Below are 15,118 nucleotides of genomic sequence, written 5' to 3'. Positions count from 1 at the left end.
ACTTTATCAGTATTTATTGCCACCTTTCCCAACTTCTTTGTCACGTGTTGCTGGCATCAAATTCTAAAGTTAATGATTATTTGCAAAAAAAAAAAAATGTTTATCAGTTTGAACATCAAATATGTTGTCTTTGTAGCATACTCAACTGAAGATGGGTTGAAAATGATTTGCAAATCATTGTATTTGCTGAAAGAAAACAAAATTATCAAACTTTCAGCCCCCATGTCTGTAGCTGACTGACAGGTCCAGGTATCATTTCAAGATGTGTAGCAAAGCCTGTTAAAGAGATAATAGATTTTTCTCATCTTTAGTTCTGTTGAAAAAATATTGAAAAAGTTCATTTTATGGCACAGTACCCTTAAAAAATGTCCACTTTGAGACACAGGCTCCAAAATTGCCATTGTTTGTGATTCTGTCATATTTGTTTGTGTGATAAAGTATTGCTGTGAAACTTGCCAAGGGACATATAAGCAAATATTAACAAATATTAACCCCCTCCCCCACCCACGGTGGAACCAGTTTTAATTAACCTTGTAAAGTTTAGGTTTGTGCAATCAAGAGCCAGCATTCAGTTTGTGTGATGTAAGAAAAATGCCTCACACATTTCCCTTGTTGATTTTTTTCCTGACTTCATCAGTGAAATTTTTTGGGGATTCTTTGCATTTTTGAAAAGTTTTTCACAGAGACGACAACTTTAAAAAAAAAAAAAACGCCTGAAGACGCGGTCATTTGCATACCGCACGCTTTGTGCCATGAAAGTAGATTGTTCCAGCCATGCTCTGTTGGCGTGGCTTCATTTGCTTTGCAAATCACTTTATTTGCATGACGCGCTTCCTGCAATTGAAATGTGCCACCAACAGCTTGTGACCTTTTTGCTTTTCGCAGACTCCTCGTATTTCTTCAGGTGAAAGCGGTGCTTAGATGAGGGTGAAGGTGAGAGATAAAAAAAGGTGCGGGTCAATTTTTGGTGGCGGCGAGCCCGGAGCTCATTGATGTTTTTATGAGAAGTGAGCGGAGGTGGAAGGGGAGGCACAGGTGGAACGCTGCACAATTACATATTTACTGTACTGGCCTTCAGCACGGTCTGGTGCACACCGTGACTTGAAGATCACAGTTTGGCTACAGCATAAAACTGCTTAGGTCAGTGATGTCCAAAGTGCGGCCCGGGGGCCATTTGCGGCCCACAGCTAATTGTTTACCGGCCCGCCACACATTCTGGAAATGCTATTGCAAAAATAAAAAACAACATTAAATATATTGGAATGAGGTGAAATCTATCGAGAAAAAGTTGCAATGTTGACACAAAGCTGCCATACAGGCTGTTTTTTTTTGGTCTTTTGTCTTTATTTTACCATGTAAAAACCATCTTTACCATGAATTGATTAACATGGACCCCCACTTAAACAAGTTGAAAAACTAATTCAGGTGTTACCATTTAGTGGTCAGTTGTATGGAATATGTACTGTTTTGAAAATAAAAAATAACAAAATGGCCCCCACATGCTTTAATTTTTCCATGTGCAGCCCTCAGTGGAAAAAGTTTGGACACCACTGGTTTAGGTTTTTGTGTAAACAACTTGGAATATTTTTTTAAAGTGAAGCCTACGAAAATGCTGGTTGACATCATATTTCTCTCCAACAAACATCTTGTAAAATTACTGCTTTTCATTTTTTTCACTGACTTCAAGTGCAACTTTTTTTCAACAAAAAATCTGACTTTTCTCAAAAAAGTACTTGCAGCTTGACAAATACTAACAATTTCTTGCACAGTAATGATTTTTTTTATCTAAATATTGTGACTTGTAAAATTACGAGAAAAACTGTTTCCTTACAAAATGATATAATGGACCTGCATCTTGAAAAATGGCATCAATTTCTTACTTTTTTCTAACTGTCTTTTTCAAAATTATGACTTTTTTAAATAATAATATACAAAAGACTTTCATCTTGTAAATTTGCTTTTTTTCAGAATATTCTGTCTTTTTCTCATAAAATTGGAACTTTTTCCTGTGAAATCATAACATTATATTATGGACTTTCATCTTGAAAAAGCTATTAAGTATAGAATAGAAAGTACTTTATTGATCCCTGGGGTAAATTCAGCACTACGGTTTGCTCACACTAGACAATAAATACTATACAGCATTATTCACGTGTGAACAACATAAATATAGTATACATTTATTCTACATTTAAGTGTTTAAATGTCTTGCTTCGTTCGGATTTGTTTTTACAATATTACACATTTTCCTCGTAAAATTATGATTTTTGTTTTAAAATTCTGACTTTTTGCTCATAAGATTATATAATGGACTTTCATCTTGGAAAATGCCATCAATGGCTTACAAAATATGTTTTTTTCTAATTTCTTTTTCAAAATTATGACTTTTTCCTTATAATAATACACAAGGGACTTTCATCTTGAAAAAACAATTTATTGCGACATTTGGATATTTTTTTACTACATTACAACTTTTCCTCATAAAATTATGATTTTCTTTTAAAATTCCAACTTTTTTTTCTACCATATATATAATGGACTTTCATCCTGGAAAAACAATTTCTTTCAAAATTCAGATTTTTCAGAATATTCCGTCCTTTTTTTTTTTTGTAAAATTACGATATTTCTTGTGAAATTAAGATTTTTTTCTTCTAACAATATATAATGGACTTTATCTTTAAAAAAATATATAATTTTTTGCAAAATTCAGATTTTTTTGTAACATCACGATTTTCCTCCTAAAATTATGACTTTTTTTTGTAAAATTATGACTTTTCCCCTCGTAACATTACATAACGGACTTTCATCTTGGAAAAAACATTTATTTTAAAATTCTGATTTTTTTCAGAATATTTCATCCTTTTTTTTCCCTTGTAAAATTTAGATTTTTCTTGCAAAATTAAAATTGTTTTCTAATAACAATATATGATGGACATTCATCTTGAAAAAAAAAATAATTTCAAGCAAAATTCAGATTTTTTTTTCTAGATTAGTCCGTCCTTTTTTTTGTAAAATTACGATATTTCTTGTGAAATTACAATTTTTTCTGATAAGAAAATATAAAGGGCTTTCATTTTGAAAAAAAAAATCTTGCAAAATTCAAATTTTTTTGTAATACCACGATCTTCCTCCTAAAATTATGACGTTTTTGTGTAAAATTCCGACTTTTTTCCCCTCATAATTTTGTATAATGGACAATCACCTTGTAAATACTGAAAAATGTTCTTCCAAAATAAGTTTTTTCTTAAATTTAACCTGTACTCCCAGATGTTTTTTTTTTGTTTTGAGGTGTGTGTTAAAATGGCAGTTCAGGAGTTAATTCGGCTGTATTTCCAACTCGGACTTCGCTGTAACGACATTGCTGCTTTGCTTGCAAGTCGTCATCGGTATATTGTGTCCGAAAGACATTTAAAATGAATTATGAAGGCAACCAGTCTGTTTCGGTGCAAACGATTTAGAATATGTTCTGTACTGTGCAATCTACTAATAAAAGTTTCAATCAATCAATCCAACGTCCAAATTATTTTGCAAAAGTGTTGTGTCTTGACTAAGGGGGAGGTGACGGCAAACAGACACCAGAGGTCTGTGTTGTTCAATAATCAGTTATATATATATATATATATATATATATATAAGAATAATAAACAGTACTAATTAATAAACTAAGGAAATGAAGTGTGACAAAACTCAAGAGTGTGTATGGTGTAAGACTAAGTGTAGAATTTAACTGAAGTGTGTGTTACTAAAGCGTTGAACGAGATACGAGGAACGAGGCTGTCCATGGGGCAGGCAGGTGATCTGGGGCGAGAGAGAGGCGTCAGAGTCCAGGGGCGAGCGAGGAGTCGAGGAACGAGGGAGGCAGTCGAGATCCAGGGCAACGGAAGGAAAACGCTGCTGAAACACGGGAGATTATGGGGGAACGTCTTAGTTGTAAATACAGCCGAATTAACTCCTAAACTTGCATTTTCACACACACCTCCAACCTCGCAGGTGCATCCAATGCTTTCACGCAAAAGTTTCTCGTGCGCACAAGATAGTTTTGCAGGTGCACGAGATAGTTTCTTGTGCGCACGACATACATATCTAAGAAAATAAAAAAATAAAAATGTTGACCTCAAAAAATGTTTTTCCCCCATGTCCCTTTAGGGCAGGGGTGTCCAAACTTTTCTGGGGCCATTTTGATGTATTTAACTTTCAAAACCAATTAAGTATATACTGTACCCAATGGGGCTCCCCTCAATTTTGGGATGTGTCAAAGGTTCCGGGTAATCAGTGTTAAAAATAAGTTATATATTAATATTTTTTTTACTTTCAACGCCTGAATATCTATAGATCAACTTTAGGTCTATCCATCGATATACTGTAAAGTACAACTTTTTCGTATCTTAAATGCCCTTTTTTGTCAAAGAAAACCATGTTTAAAGTGCAATATTTGATGTGAAGTAATTATAGCCTTAAATGGGTTAAACAGTTTGAAAAAAATGTATTGGGTATCCAAAAGGGCCCCACTCATAAATGTGTTGAAAATAAGATATTACGTGAATATATTATTTTTACTTTCCACTCTTAAATCTCTGGACCAGGGGTCACCAACCTTTTTGAAACCAAGAGCTACTTCTTGGGTACTGATTAATGCGAAGGGCTACAAGTTTGATACACACTTAAATAAATTGCCAGAAATAGCCAATTTGTTCAATTTACCTTTAATAAATGAATCTATATGTATAAAAAAAAATGGGTATTTCTGTCTGTCATTCCGTCGTAATTTTTTTTTCCTTTTACGCAAGGTTTTTTTTGTAGGGAATAAATGATGAAAAAAACACTTAATTGAACAGTTTAAAAGAGGAGAAAACACGAAAAAAATAAAAATGAATTTAAAACATAGTTTATCTTCAATTTCGACTCTTTAAAATTCAAAATTCAACCAAAAAAATGAAGAGAAAAACTAGCTTATTCGAATATTTTTTAAAAAATAAAAAAAAAGAATTTATGGAACATCATTAGTAATTTTTCCTGATTAAGATTAATTTTAGAATTTTGATGACATGTTTTAAATAGGTTAAAATCCAATCTGCATTTTGTTAGGATATATAACAAATTGGACCAAGCTATATTTCTAACAAAGACAAATCATTATGTATTTTAGATTTTCCAGACATTTTTTTTTTTTAAATAAATTCAAAAGACTTTGGAATAAGATTTAAATTTGATTCTACAGATTTTCTAGATTTGCCAGAATATTTTTATTTTAATCATAATAAGTTTGAAGAAATATTTCACAAATATTCTTCGTCCAAAAAAGAGAAGCTAAAATGAAGAATTAAATTTAAATGTATTAATTATTCTTTACACTAAAACAATTTAAAAAAATACTTGAACATTGATTTAAATCGTCAGGAAAGAAGAGGAAGGAATTTAAAAGGTAAAAAGGTATATGTGTTTAAAAATCCTAAAATCATTTTTAAGGTTGTATTTTTTTTCTAATATTGTCTTTCTGAAAGTTATAAGAAGCAAAGTAAAAAAAGAATTTAAACAAGTGAAGACCAAGTCTTTCAAATATTTTCTTGGATTTTCAAATTCTATTTGAGTTATGTCTCTTTTAGAATTAAAAATGTCGAGCAAAGCGAGACCTGCTTGCTAGTAAATAAATACAATTTAAAAATTAGAGGCAGCTCACTGGTAAGTGCTGCTACTTGAGCTATTTTTAGAAGAGGCCAGCGGGCGACTCATCTGGTCCTTACGGGCGACCTGGTGCCCGCGGGCACAGCATTGGTGACCCCTGCTCTAGATCAACTTCAATTGTAGCTGTCATTTATAGGTTTTCCTAATTCTTAGTTTTCTAATGTTATATGCCCTTTTTGTCAAAGAAAACCTTGTTTTATTTGTATGACAAACACACAAAAAATGCTATATCTTCCCCAAAAAGTGGAATTATTTAAAATGTAGTAGTTAGAGCCGGGCTTCACGGTGGCAGAGGGGTTAGTGCGTCTGCCTCACAATACGAAGTTCCTGCAGTCCTGGGTTCAAATCCAGGCTCAGGATCTTTCTGTGTGGAGTATGCATGTCCTCCCCGTGACTGCGTGGGTTCCCTCCGGGTACTCCGGCTTCCTCCCACCTCCAAAAACATGCACCTGGGGATAGGTTGATTGGCAACACTAAATTGGCCCTAGTGTGTGAATGTGAGTGTGAATGTTGTCTGTCTATCTGTGTTGGCCCTGCGATAAGGTGGCGACTTGTCCAGGGTGTACCCCGCCTTCCGCCCGATTGTAGCTGAGATAGGCGCCAGCGCCCCCCGCGACCCCAAAAAAGGGAATAAGCGGTAGGAAATGGATGTATGGATAGTTAGAGCCTTGAATATGTCAGTAATTGCTAACATTAATTTGAATTAACAATCATTTTTCAGGTAAAAAATTGCCTGCATGGCAGCTTTGTATTACTCTAGTCCATACTGCAACATTTAGTCAATACACTGGTTTGCTCTTTTATTCCATGTTTTTTTTTTCCGTAATAGTATTTTTAAAATGTGTCACGGGCCGCAAAAAAACAGCTGTGGGCCGCAAATGGCCCCCGGACCGCAGTTTGGACACCCCTGCTTTAGGGGCTCCGTACATTAAGGCTTTTAAAGAAATATTCCAATTTTCTTTTCACATTTTCACTTTGTTCTTGTATTATTTAAAATTTTTCTTTCGAAATGTTGACTTTTTCTTATAAAAATCTGCTTGTCATTGTCCGTTTTGAACTTATCCGTATAATTGGAAGGGCCGAGCATTCCCAAAGAGGAAATGTCGATAACAAATGATGGTTTTCAAGCTCTGGCTTTTCCTTGGCACTATCGCTAATGTAGTGAAGGCCAGCCAGTGTACATTGGTAAACCTCACTCCCTAACACCTGGACGTGGAGACGACAGCCTCGGCTTTTAGCTCGATGCTTAGCGCTCTCACACTCTCATTCGGAGGACCCAAGTTGAAGCCACAGGCTGAGTGCTGATAGCCACTGTATTTGACATCCAATTTCACTTCATCTTGGGAGCCTTACACTTCCTGTCCCTCACCTACACTTTTGTACAGGACCGGAAAAGCGGATGGCGAATACGTGTAAGGCCACACTTACCCAATCACCTTTATGCACGAGCCCGCCGCCTCCCTCCTTCATGGCAGCCGTCAGAGCGGCATGAGAGCGTCCAAGGCGCCCACATTTCATCTTTACAGCCTGCTGGGAGTAGCCGGAAATGTCACGTTATTCCCCGAAAGAAAGCACAAAGCTTCAAGAGGACAAGCGCTCTTGTGTCGAAGCGGAAGAATTCCTGCAAGTCTTTTCAACCGGCCACTATGAAGATGTCTTCACTTGGCTTTGGCATTTTCTGACTAAAATGTGCTCATTTCATTTAAATTATATTTGATGTATCAATAATAGTAATTTTATCTCCACTATTGAGTGTTTGAATTTTTTGGATTCCTAATCTTAGCGAGACGTGAGGGAAGACTCTGCATGATTTATAAAATGTTGGTTAGGGACCGAATGTCCCTTTGGGACAGAGGACCCCATTGCATTTTTAGCGTTTTATTCTTTCTTTCTTTATTATTATTCCGCAGCTTTGAGCTGTAATTTGACCCCTTAACATGCTTCAAAACTCACCAAATTTGACACACACATCAGGACTGGCGAACATTGCAATTTAACCAAAAAACCTAACCCCAAAACAGAAAATTGCGCTCTAGCGCCCCTTAGGAAGAATACACAGACAAAACTGCCTGTAACTTCCAGTAGGAATGGCGTAGCAACATGAAACAAAAACCTCTATGTAGGTCTCACTTAGACCTAGATTTCATACACTAACGTCCTTCAGCAAAAATCAACAGGAAGTTTGCAATTCCCCCTTCAAAACAAAAGTTTTGTAAAAACACTCACATTTGCCTCTTTGAGCTGTAATTTGACCCCCTTAACATGCTTCAAAACTCACCAAACTGGACACACTAATCAGGACTGGCGAAAATTGCGATCTAATCAAAAAACCTAACCCCAAAACTCAGAATTGCGATCTAGCGCCCCCTAGGAATAAAACACAAACAAAACTGCTCCTAGGAAGAAAACACAGACAAAACTGCCTGTAACTTCCAGTAGGAATGTCGTAGAGACATGAAACATATATTGACAACCCCCAGCAAAAATCAGCAGGAAGTTTGCAATTCCCCCTTCAAAACAAAAGTTTTGTAAAAACCAGTGACCTTTTTTCAAACTTTATCTCCTCTGAGCGCGTTTGTCGTGTCGGCTTCAAACTACCACAGGAGAGAGATTGAACCCTTCTGATTAAAAGTTGATTAAACAGTTTTAATTACTGCTACGGTTTTGATTTTTTCAGCTTTCAAAGAACCGCTGCGTTGAAAACCATTTCAAAGATGAGGGAGACGTTTTTTTGGGGGTTTTTTTCCCGTACCGTCTGCTGACTCAGCTTCTGACCACGTTGGTTGTGTTTCTGCAATCCTGTAAAATGCTCCAAACAATGCCTCTTGGAGATTATATGTGGCCTCCAATGCTGTCGGTGCAAGGGCTACAAAAGCAAACTACAAAAACATTGGCATGCATAGTTGTGGCTGTAGGCAACCTCCCGATGTAGGTTTTGAATACCACCAGAAGATGGCAGTAGCTGCATTTGAAGTATCATGAAAAAGCTATATTGTACATACCAATGCACTCACATACACACAATTATTCCTAATACACACAGTGGTGGTCAAAAGTTTATATACACTTGTAAAGAACATTATGTCATTGCTGTCTTGAGTTTCCAATCATTTCTACTTTTTTTTTTTTTTGTGATAGAGTGATTGGAGCACCTACTTGCTTCTTTTATGAATTTTTTAAGGCTTTACTGAAAATGTGGCCGTATCAAAAGTATACGTTCAGCAATGTTCATATTTACTTACATGTCCCTTGGCAAGTTTCACTGCAATAAGGCCTTTTGGTAGCCATCCACAAGATTCTGTTTGAGTTTTTGACCCCAAAATTGGTGCAGTCCAGCTAAATGTGTTGCTAACAGGTGTTGTCAATCATAATCCCTCACATGAAGTCATGAAGCTGATTCGATTTGATTGGAACGTTTCTACGTCACCAAAATCCTCCTTTTTCAATGTCCCATTTACTCTCTGTAAAGCAGCAGTTCCATTGGCAGCAGAACAGGCCCAGAGCATAATACTACCACCGCCATGCTTGACGGTAGGATGGTGTTCCTGGGATTAAAGGCCTCACCTTTTCTCCTCCAAACATATTGCTGGGTATTGTGGCCAAACAACTCCATTTTTGTTTCATCTGACATCACATAAGGCCCTTTTGGAGGAAAGTTCTGTGCTCAGATGAAACAAAAAATGGAGCTGTTTGTGTTATGGTTTTACAGGGGAAGGTGACGGCAACTGACACCAGAGAGTTGTAATGTTCAATGATTTATTATATATATTAACTATATATATATATATATATATATATATATATATATATATATATATATAAAATAATATAAAATAAACTAAGGAAATGGAGTAGGAACAAGATCCAAAAGGGAATGGGTGACAGAGTATGTGAAGTATTTACCTGAGGTGTGTGTTACCAAATGTTGGGAAGAGACGAAAGAACACGGAAGTCCGTGGGGCAGGCAGATGATCCAGGGCAAGTGAGAGGCGTCGAGGTGTCCAAGCGGGAGGTGGAGAATCCAAAAGGGCAGTCCGGGAGGCAAGGGGAACAACAGGGGATCACAGGATAACACAGTAAGCGCTGCAGGAAGACAACACGAACATCAGACACAACGGAAACACGGAAATCACAGGGAAAGAGCGAGTACGCGGGATGGAAGCCAGACACGGGATGCTTACACAGGTACATAAGACTATACTCCGGCGAGCAATGGCAGCAGGTTGTCCAGGCTTAAGAAGGCAGATCGCTCATCACGAACAGGTGTGTTGATTGCCGATGAATGATAGCAGCTGGTGGATGCTGCAGTGTGGAGACGCGCGGCGCGTCCCAGGATGTGCGCGCCGGTAGGCGTGTCCCGAGTTGTGCCCACTGGAGCGCACAGACGGATGAGCGGCGTTGGCAGGAGTCCAAGCCGTAACGGTTTGGCAGCAAAACCGAATATTAACATTGCTGTATGTATACTTTTGAATTAGTCACATTTTCAGTAGAGCCATAATAAATTCATAAAAGAAGCAAACTTCATGAATGTTTTTTGTGAGCAACAAGTATGTGCTCCAATCACTACATCACAAAAAAATAAGAGTTGTAGAAATGGTTGGAAACTCAAGACAGCCATGACATCATGTTCTTCACAAGTGTAGGTAAACTTTTGACCTGGACTGTATATACATACATGCATACATACATACATATCCTACAATGTTTACATTTTGTGAACGACTTGACCAAAATAGAAGAAATGGTGTGCTTTTTGGAGGACATGTAAATGTAAACCGGCTGTTAGGTAAACACGCTCCTTGTCTCAAAGATGTTACATAATTTTATATACAATCTGATATTTGCTTCTTTTTACAGTGTGTCGTCGGTGCTACACACACAAAATACAAGAATTTGGAGTTAATACTCCTTTTTCATTGTCCCATTTACTCTCTGTAAACCAGCAGTTCCATTGGCAACAAAACAGGCCCAGAACATAATACTACCACCACCATGCTTGACGGTAGGGATGGTGTTCCCGAAGATTAAAGGCCTCACCTTTTCTCCTCCAAACATATTGCTGGGTACTGTGGCCAAACAGCTCATTTGTTTGTTTCTTCTGACATCACATAAGACCCTTCTGGAGGAAAGTTCTGTGGTTAAATGAAACAAAAATGGAGCTTTTTGGCCACAAAATCATTGATTGATTGATTGATTGATTGAAACTTCTATTAGTAGATTGCACAGTACAGTACATATTCCGTACAACTGACCACTAAATGGTAACACCCCAATAAGTTTTTCAACTTGTTTAAGTCGGGGTCCACGTAAATCAATTCATGGTAAACATTGTCATTGAGCATAATACTACCACCACCATGCTTGACGGTAGGTTGGTGTTCCTGGGATTAAAGGCCGCACCTTTCCTCCTCCAAGCATATTGCTCGGTATTGTGGGCAAACAGCTCCATTCTTGTTTCATCTGACATCACATAAGACCCTTCTGGAGGAAAGTTATGTGATCAGATGAAACAAAAATTGAGCTTTATGGCCACAAAACCATTGATTGATTGATTGAAACTTTTACTAGTAGATTGCACAGTTCAGTACATATTCTGTACAATTGACCACTAAATGGTAACACCCCAATAAGTTTTTCAACTTGTTTAAGTCGGGGTCCACGTAAATCAGGGGTCTCTGACACACGGCCCGCGGGCCAAATGCGGCCTGTGAGACGTTATTTTGTGGCCCCCACCTTAATATGAAAGTATTATGTTAGTGCGGCCCGCAAGTTTTATATGAATGGCTCCTGATAGCGTTGTGTTATTTGGGTCAAAAATGGCTCTTCAAACGTTCTGGGTTGCCTACCTCTGCATTAGTTGAAAAGCGGCAAATGAGTGAAAGCGACAGAGATGTTGCCATGGAGACAAGGGTTTTCTTACGTGCCTGGCGCGTAAGAAAACCCTTAACACCGCGACACCTGTCCGTCAGTAATAACAGTCCCTGATAACTTGGACCATAAAAAAAGTTGTTGTTTTTTTTCTTTTTTTCTTTAATTTGCATTGCCTCACATTTCTTGATTCCAATTTTGTTCATTTAGATCTTGATTGTATTTTGTGTTGAAAATAAAAATACAGACATTTAAAAATATTTTTTTGAAGAAATCTTTTCTCGTGGCCCAGCCTCACCCAGACTCGGCATCTAGTGGCCCCCAGGCAAATTGAGTTTAACACCCCTGATCAATTCATGGTAAGCATTGTCATTGAGCATAATACCGCCACCATGCTTGGCGGTAGGTTTGGTGTTCCTGAGGATTAAAGGCCGCACCTTTTCTCCTCCAAACATATTGCTGGGTTTTGTAGCTGCATTTTTATGAAGACTTGCTGGCTAACTAGTCCACGTGTTGGAACGAGAAGAGGCGAGGAAGAAGTCAACAAAACGAAACCTAATTGTCCTGACTCATGTCTGCCTTGTTAAAAAATACACTTGGGACTTTTTGAGGACATGCATGAAAGCGAGAAGGTGAGAGAGGAAACATAATCCAGTGTTGAGATACTTTATCACAATGAGATGCAGGCCGATGATAAGATGCGGAAAAAAGAGCTGCTCCAAGCCCTCCTTTGCTTGGTGAGGTGAGGCCCGCCAGGAAAGAGAGCGCTAACAGAAAAGCTTTTGGGCCACTTAAACTTGACTTCACCTCGGAAAGTTGTCCCTTTTTTTTTATTATTTACCAAGGCCTCTTTTCCGGTGTGAAAAGAAGAGAGGAAAGTTTGTGTGTGAGAAGAAAAGGCAGCGGGAGTGCCCGTGACAAGGTTCCTCACAAAGGCTGAAAGGAGATAGTGCAGCCCCGCCGGGCGCTTTTTTCTTTTTGTACCCCCCTGAGATGTGTGGTGAGGTGTGTCACAAGAGGAGACTAACAGATCTTTGGCAATTCCAGTCAAAGCAGAAGAAGAGGGATGTGTCATCCTAGAAGGCTGCTGGCCTCACTCTGCTTTGCTCGTTCATTCTTTTTCTGTCTTTATGAAATAGACACTTTTTATGTCCAATACCATCCATCCACCTTGACTATTATCATTATTAATGCTGATAGTAGTATTGATATTAACAATCACCTTTTTGATCAATATTATCATTAATATTGATAACTTAGACTTACAAACCCCGTTTCCATATGAGTTGGGAAATTGTGTTAGATGTAAATATAAATGGAATACAATGATTTGTGAATCCTTTTCAACCCATATTCAGTTGAATGCACTACAAAGACAAGATATTTGATGTTCGAACTCATAAACTTTATTTTTTTTTTGCAAATAATAATTAACTTACAATTTCATGGCTGCAACATGTGCCAAAGTAGTTGGGAAAGGGCATGTTCACCACTGTTACATCACCTTTTCTTTTAACAACACTCAATAAACGTTTGGGAACTGAGGAAACTAATTGTTGAAGCTTTGAAAGTGGAATTCTTTCCCATTCTTGTTTTATGTAGAGCTTCAGTCGTTCAACGGTCCGGGGTCTCCGCTGTCGTATTTTACTCTTCATAATGCGCCACACATTTTCGATGGGAGACAGGTCTGGACTGCAGGCGAGCCAGGAAAGTACGCGCACTCTGTCTTTTAATGAAGCCACGCTGTTGTAACATGTGCTTATTGTGTCTTGGCATTGTCCTGCTGAAATAAGGAGGGGCGTCCATGAAAAAAACGGCGCTTAGATGGCAGCATATGTTGTTCCAAAACCTGTATGTACCTTTCAGCACTAATGGTGCCTTCACAGATGTGTAAGTTACCCATTCCTTGGGCACTAATGCACCCCCGTACCATCACAGATGCTGGCTTTGGAACTTTGCATCGATAACAGTCTGGATGGTTTGCTTCCCCTTTGGTCCGGATGACACGATGTCAAATATTTCCCCCAAAAATTTGAAATGTGGACTCGTCAGACCACAGAACACTTTTCCACTTCGCATCAGTCCATCATAGATGATCTCGGGCCCAGAGAAGCCGGCGGCGTTTCTGGATGTTGTTGATGAATGGCTTTTGCTTTGCATAGTAGAGCTTTAACTTGCACTTACAGATGTAGCGACGAATTGTATTTAGTGACAGTGGTTTTCTGAAGTGTTCCTGAGCCCATGTGGTGATATCCTTTAGAGATTGATGTCGGTTTTTGATACAGTGCCGTCAGAGGGATCGACGGTCACGGTCATTCAATGTTGGTTTCCGGCCCTGCCGCTTACGTGGAGTGATTTCTCAGGATACTCTGAAACATTTGATGATATTATGGAACATAGATGTTGAAATCCCTAAATTTCTTGAAATTGCACTTTGAGAAACGTTGTTCTTAAACTGTTTGACTATTTGCTCACGCAGTTGTGGACAAAGAGGTGTACCTCGCCCCATCCTTTCTTGTGAAAGACTGAGCATTTTATGGGAAGCTGTTTTTATACCCAATCATGGCACCCACCTGTTCCCAATTAGCCTGCACACCTGTGGGATGTTCCAAATGTTTGTTTGATGAGCATTCCTCAACTTTATCAGTATTTATTGCCACCTTTCCCAACTTCTTTGTCACGTGTTGCTGGCATCAAATTCTAAAGTTAATGATTATTTGCAAAAAAAAAATGTTTATCAGTTTGAACATCAAATATGTTGTCTTTGTAGCATATTCAACTGAATATGGGTTGAAAATGATTTGCAAATCACTGTATTCCATTTATGTTTACATCTAACACAATTTCCCAACTCTTATGGGAACAGCGTTTTTATCTCACAATCACAAAAATTCCACTCATTGCACCAAAAACATTGTCTGATTACAAAAAAAGGGTAAATAAAAAAAATAAAAAAAATTAAAACAATTTACTAATTGTTTATATTCCATGATCACTTCTACATGTCAGGCATTGTTTTGAATGTATATCATAATTTAATATTTGTTTTAAATGAATGAATTATTAGCGTTTATTAGTATTAACATGTAAAAATCAAGCAATTGACTGATTGTGTTTGGTTCCCAGGAATCCGGACGGCGACGTCCAGCCGTGGTGTTACATCGCCGACCACGAAGACGGAATCTACTGGCGATACTGCGACATCCCCACATGCCGGAGTGAGTGACAACCCTGTCAATCCCCTCGCTCGTTTGTTTGCACCACAGTAAGCACGCAGACTCCCAGTCAGTTTCATGGGGCACATGAGCGATGATTGACAACCTGCTCCGACCTTTCTTTCACATGTCTGCTGCCGTTGGACAAACATCCAAAGCAGGCGCTATGAATAGCTTTTAAGCGGCGTAATGCTTGTACGCCGTCATTATCATCGAAAAAACGCCTTTAATTACATCCCGTCGTCCTCTTAAACCGGCCGCGCGTGGCCACGCCCCTCGCTGGAAGGCAAAGGGCGTCCGCCTCTTTAAATGGTGGACGGAGCGTACGCTTGTTGATGAATGTATTTGCAATC

General features: G+C 38.3%; 1 protein-coding gene across 2 annotated transcripts in view; it reads left to right on the top strand.

The window, feature by feature from the left end:
* The window catches only part of kremen1 (kringle containing transmembrane protein 1), a 166,137-nt gene that overhangs the window by 80,210 nt on the left and 70,809 nt on the right, over positions 1–15,118 (top strand). For both annotated transcript variants that reach the window (XM_061903995.1, XM_061903986.1), the window contains exon 3: positions 14,677–14,768. In XM_061903995.1, the coding sequence (XP_061759979.1) occupies positions 14,677–14,768 (92 nt within the window). The remainder of the gene's footprint in view (positions 1–14,676; positions 14,769–15,118) is intronic.

The sequence above is a fragment of the Nerophis ophidion genome, linkage group LG01 (genome assembly GCF_033978795.1).
Source record: "Nerophis ophidion isolate RoL-2023_Sa linkage group LG01, RoL_Noph_v1.0, whole genome shotgun sequence".
NCBI classification, from domain to species: domain Eukaryota; kingdom Metazoa; phylum Chordata; class Actinopteri; order Syngnathiformes; family Syngnathidae; genus Nerophis; species Nerophis ophidion.
Note: the sequence above shows the minus strand (reverse complement) of the source record. Positions and strands in the feature narration are given on the sequence as shown.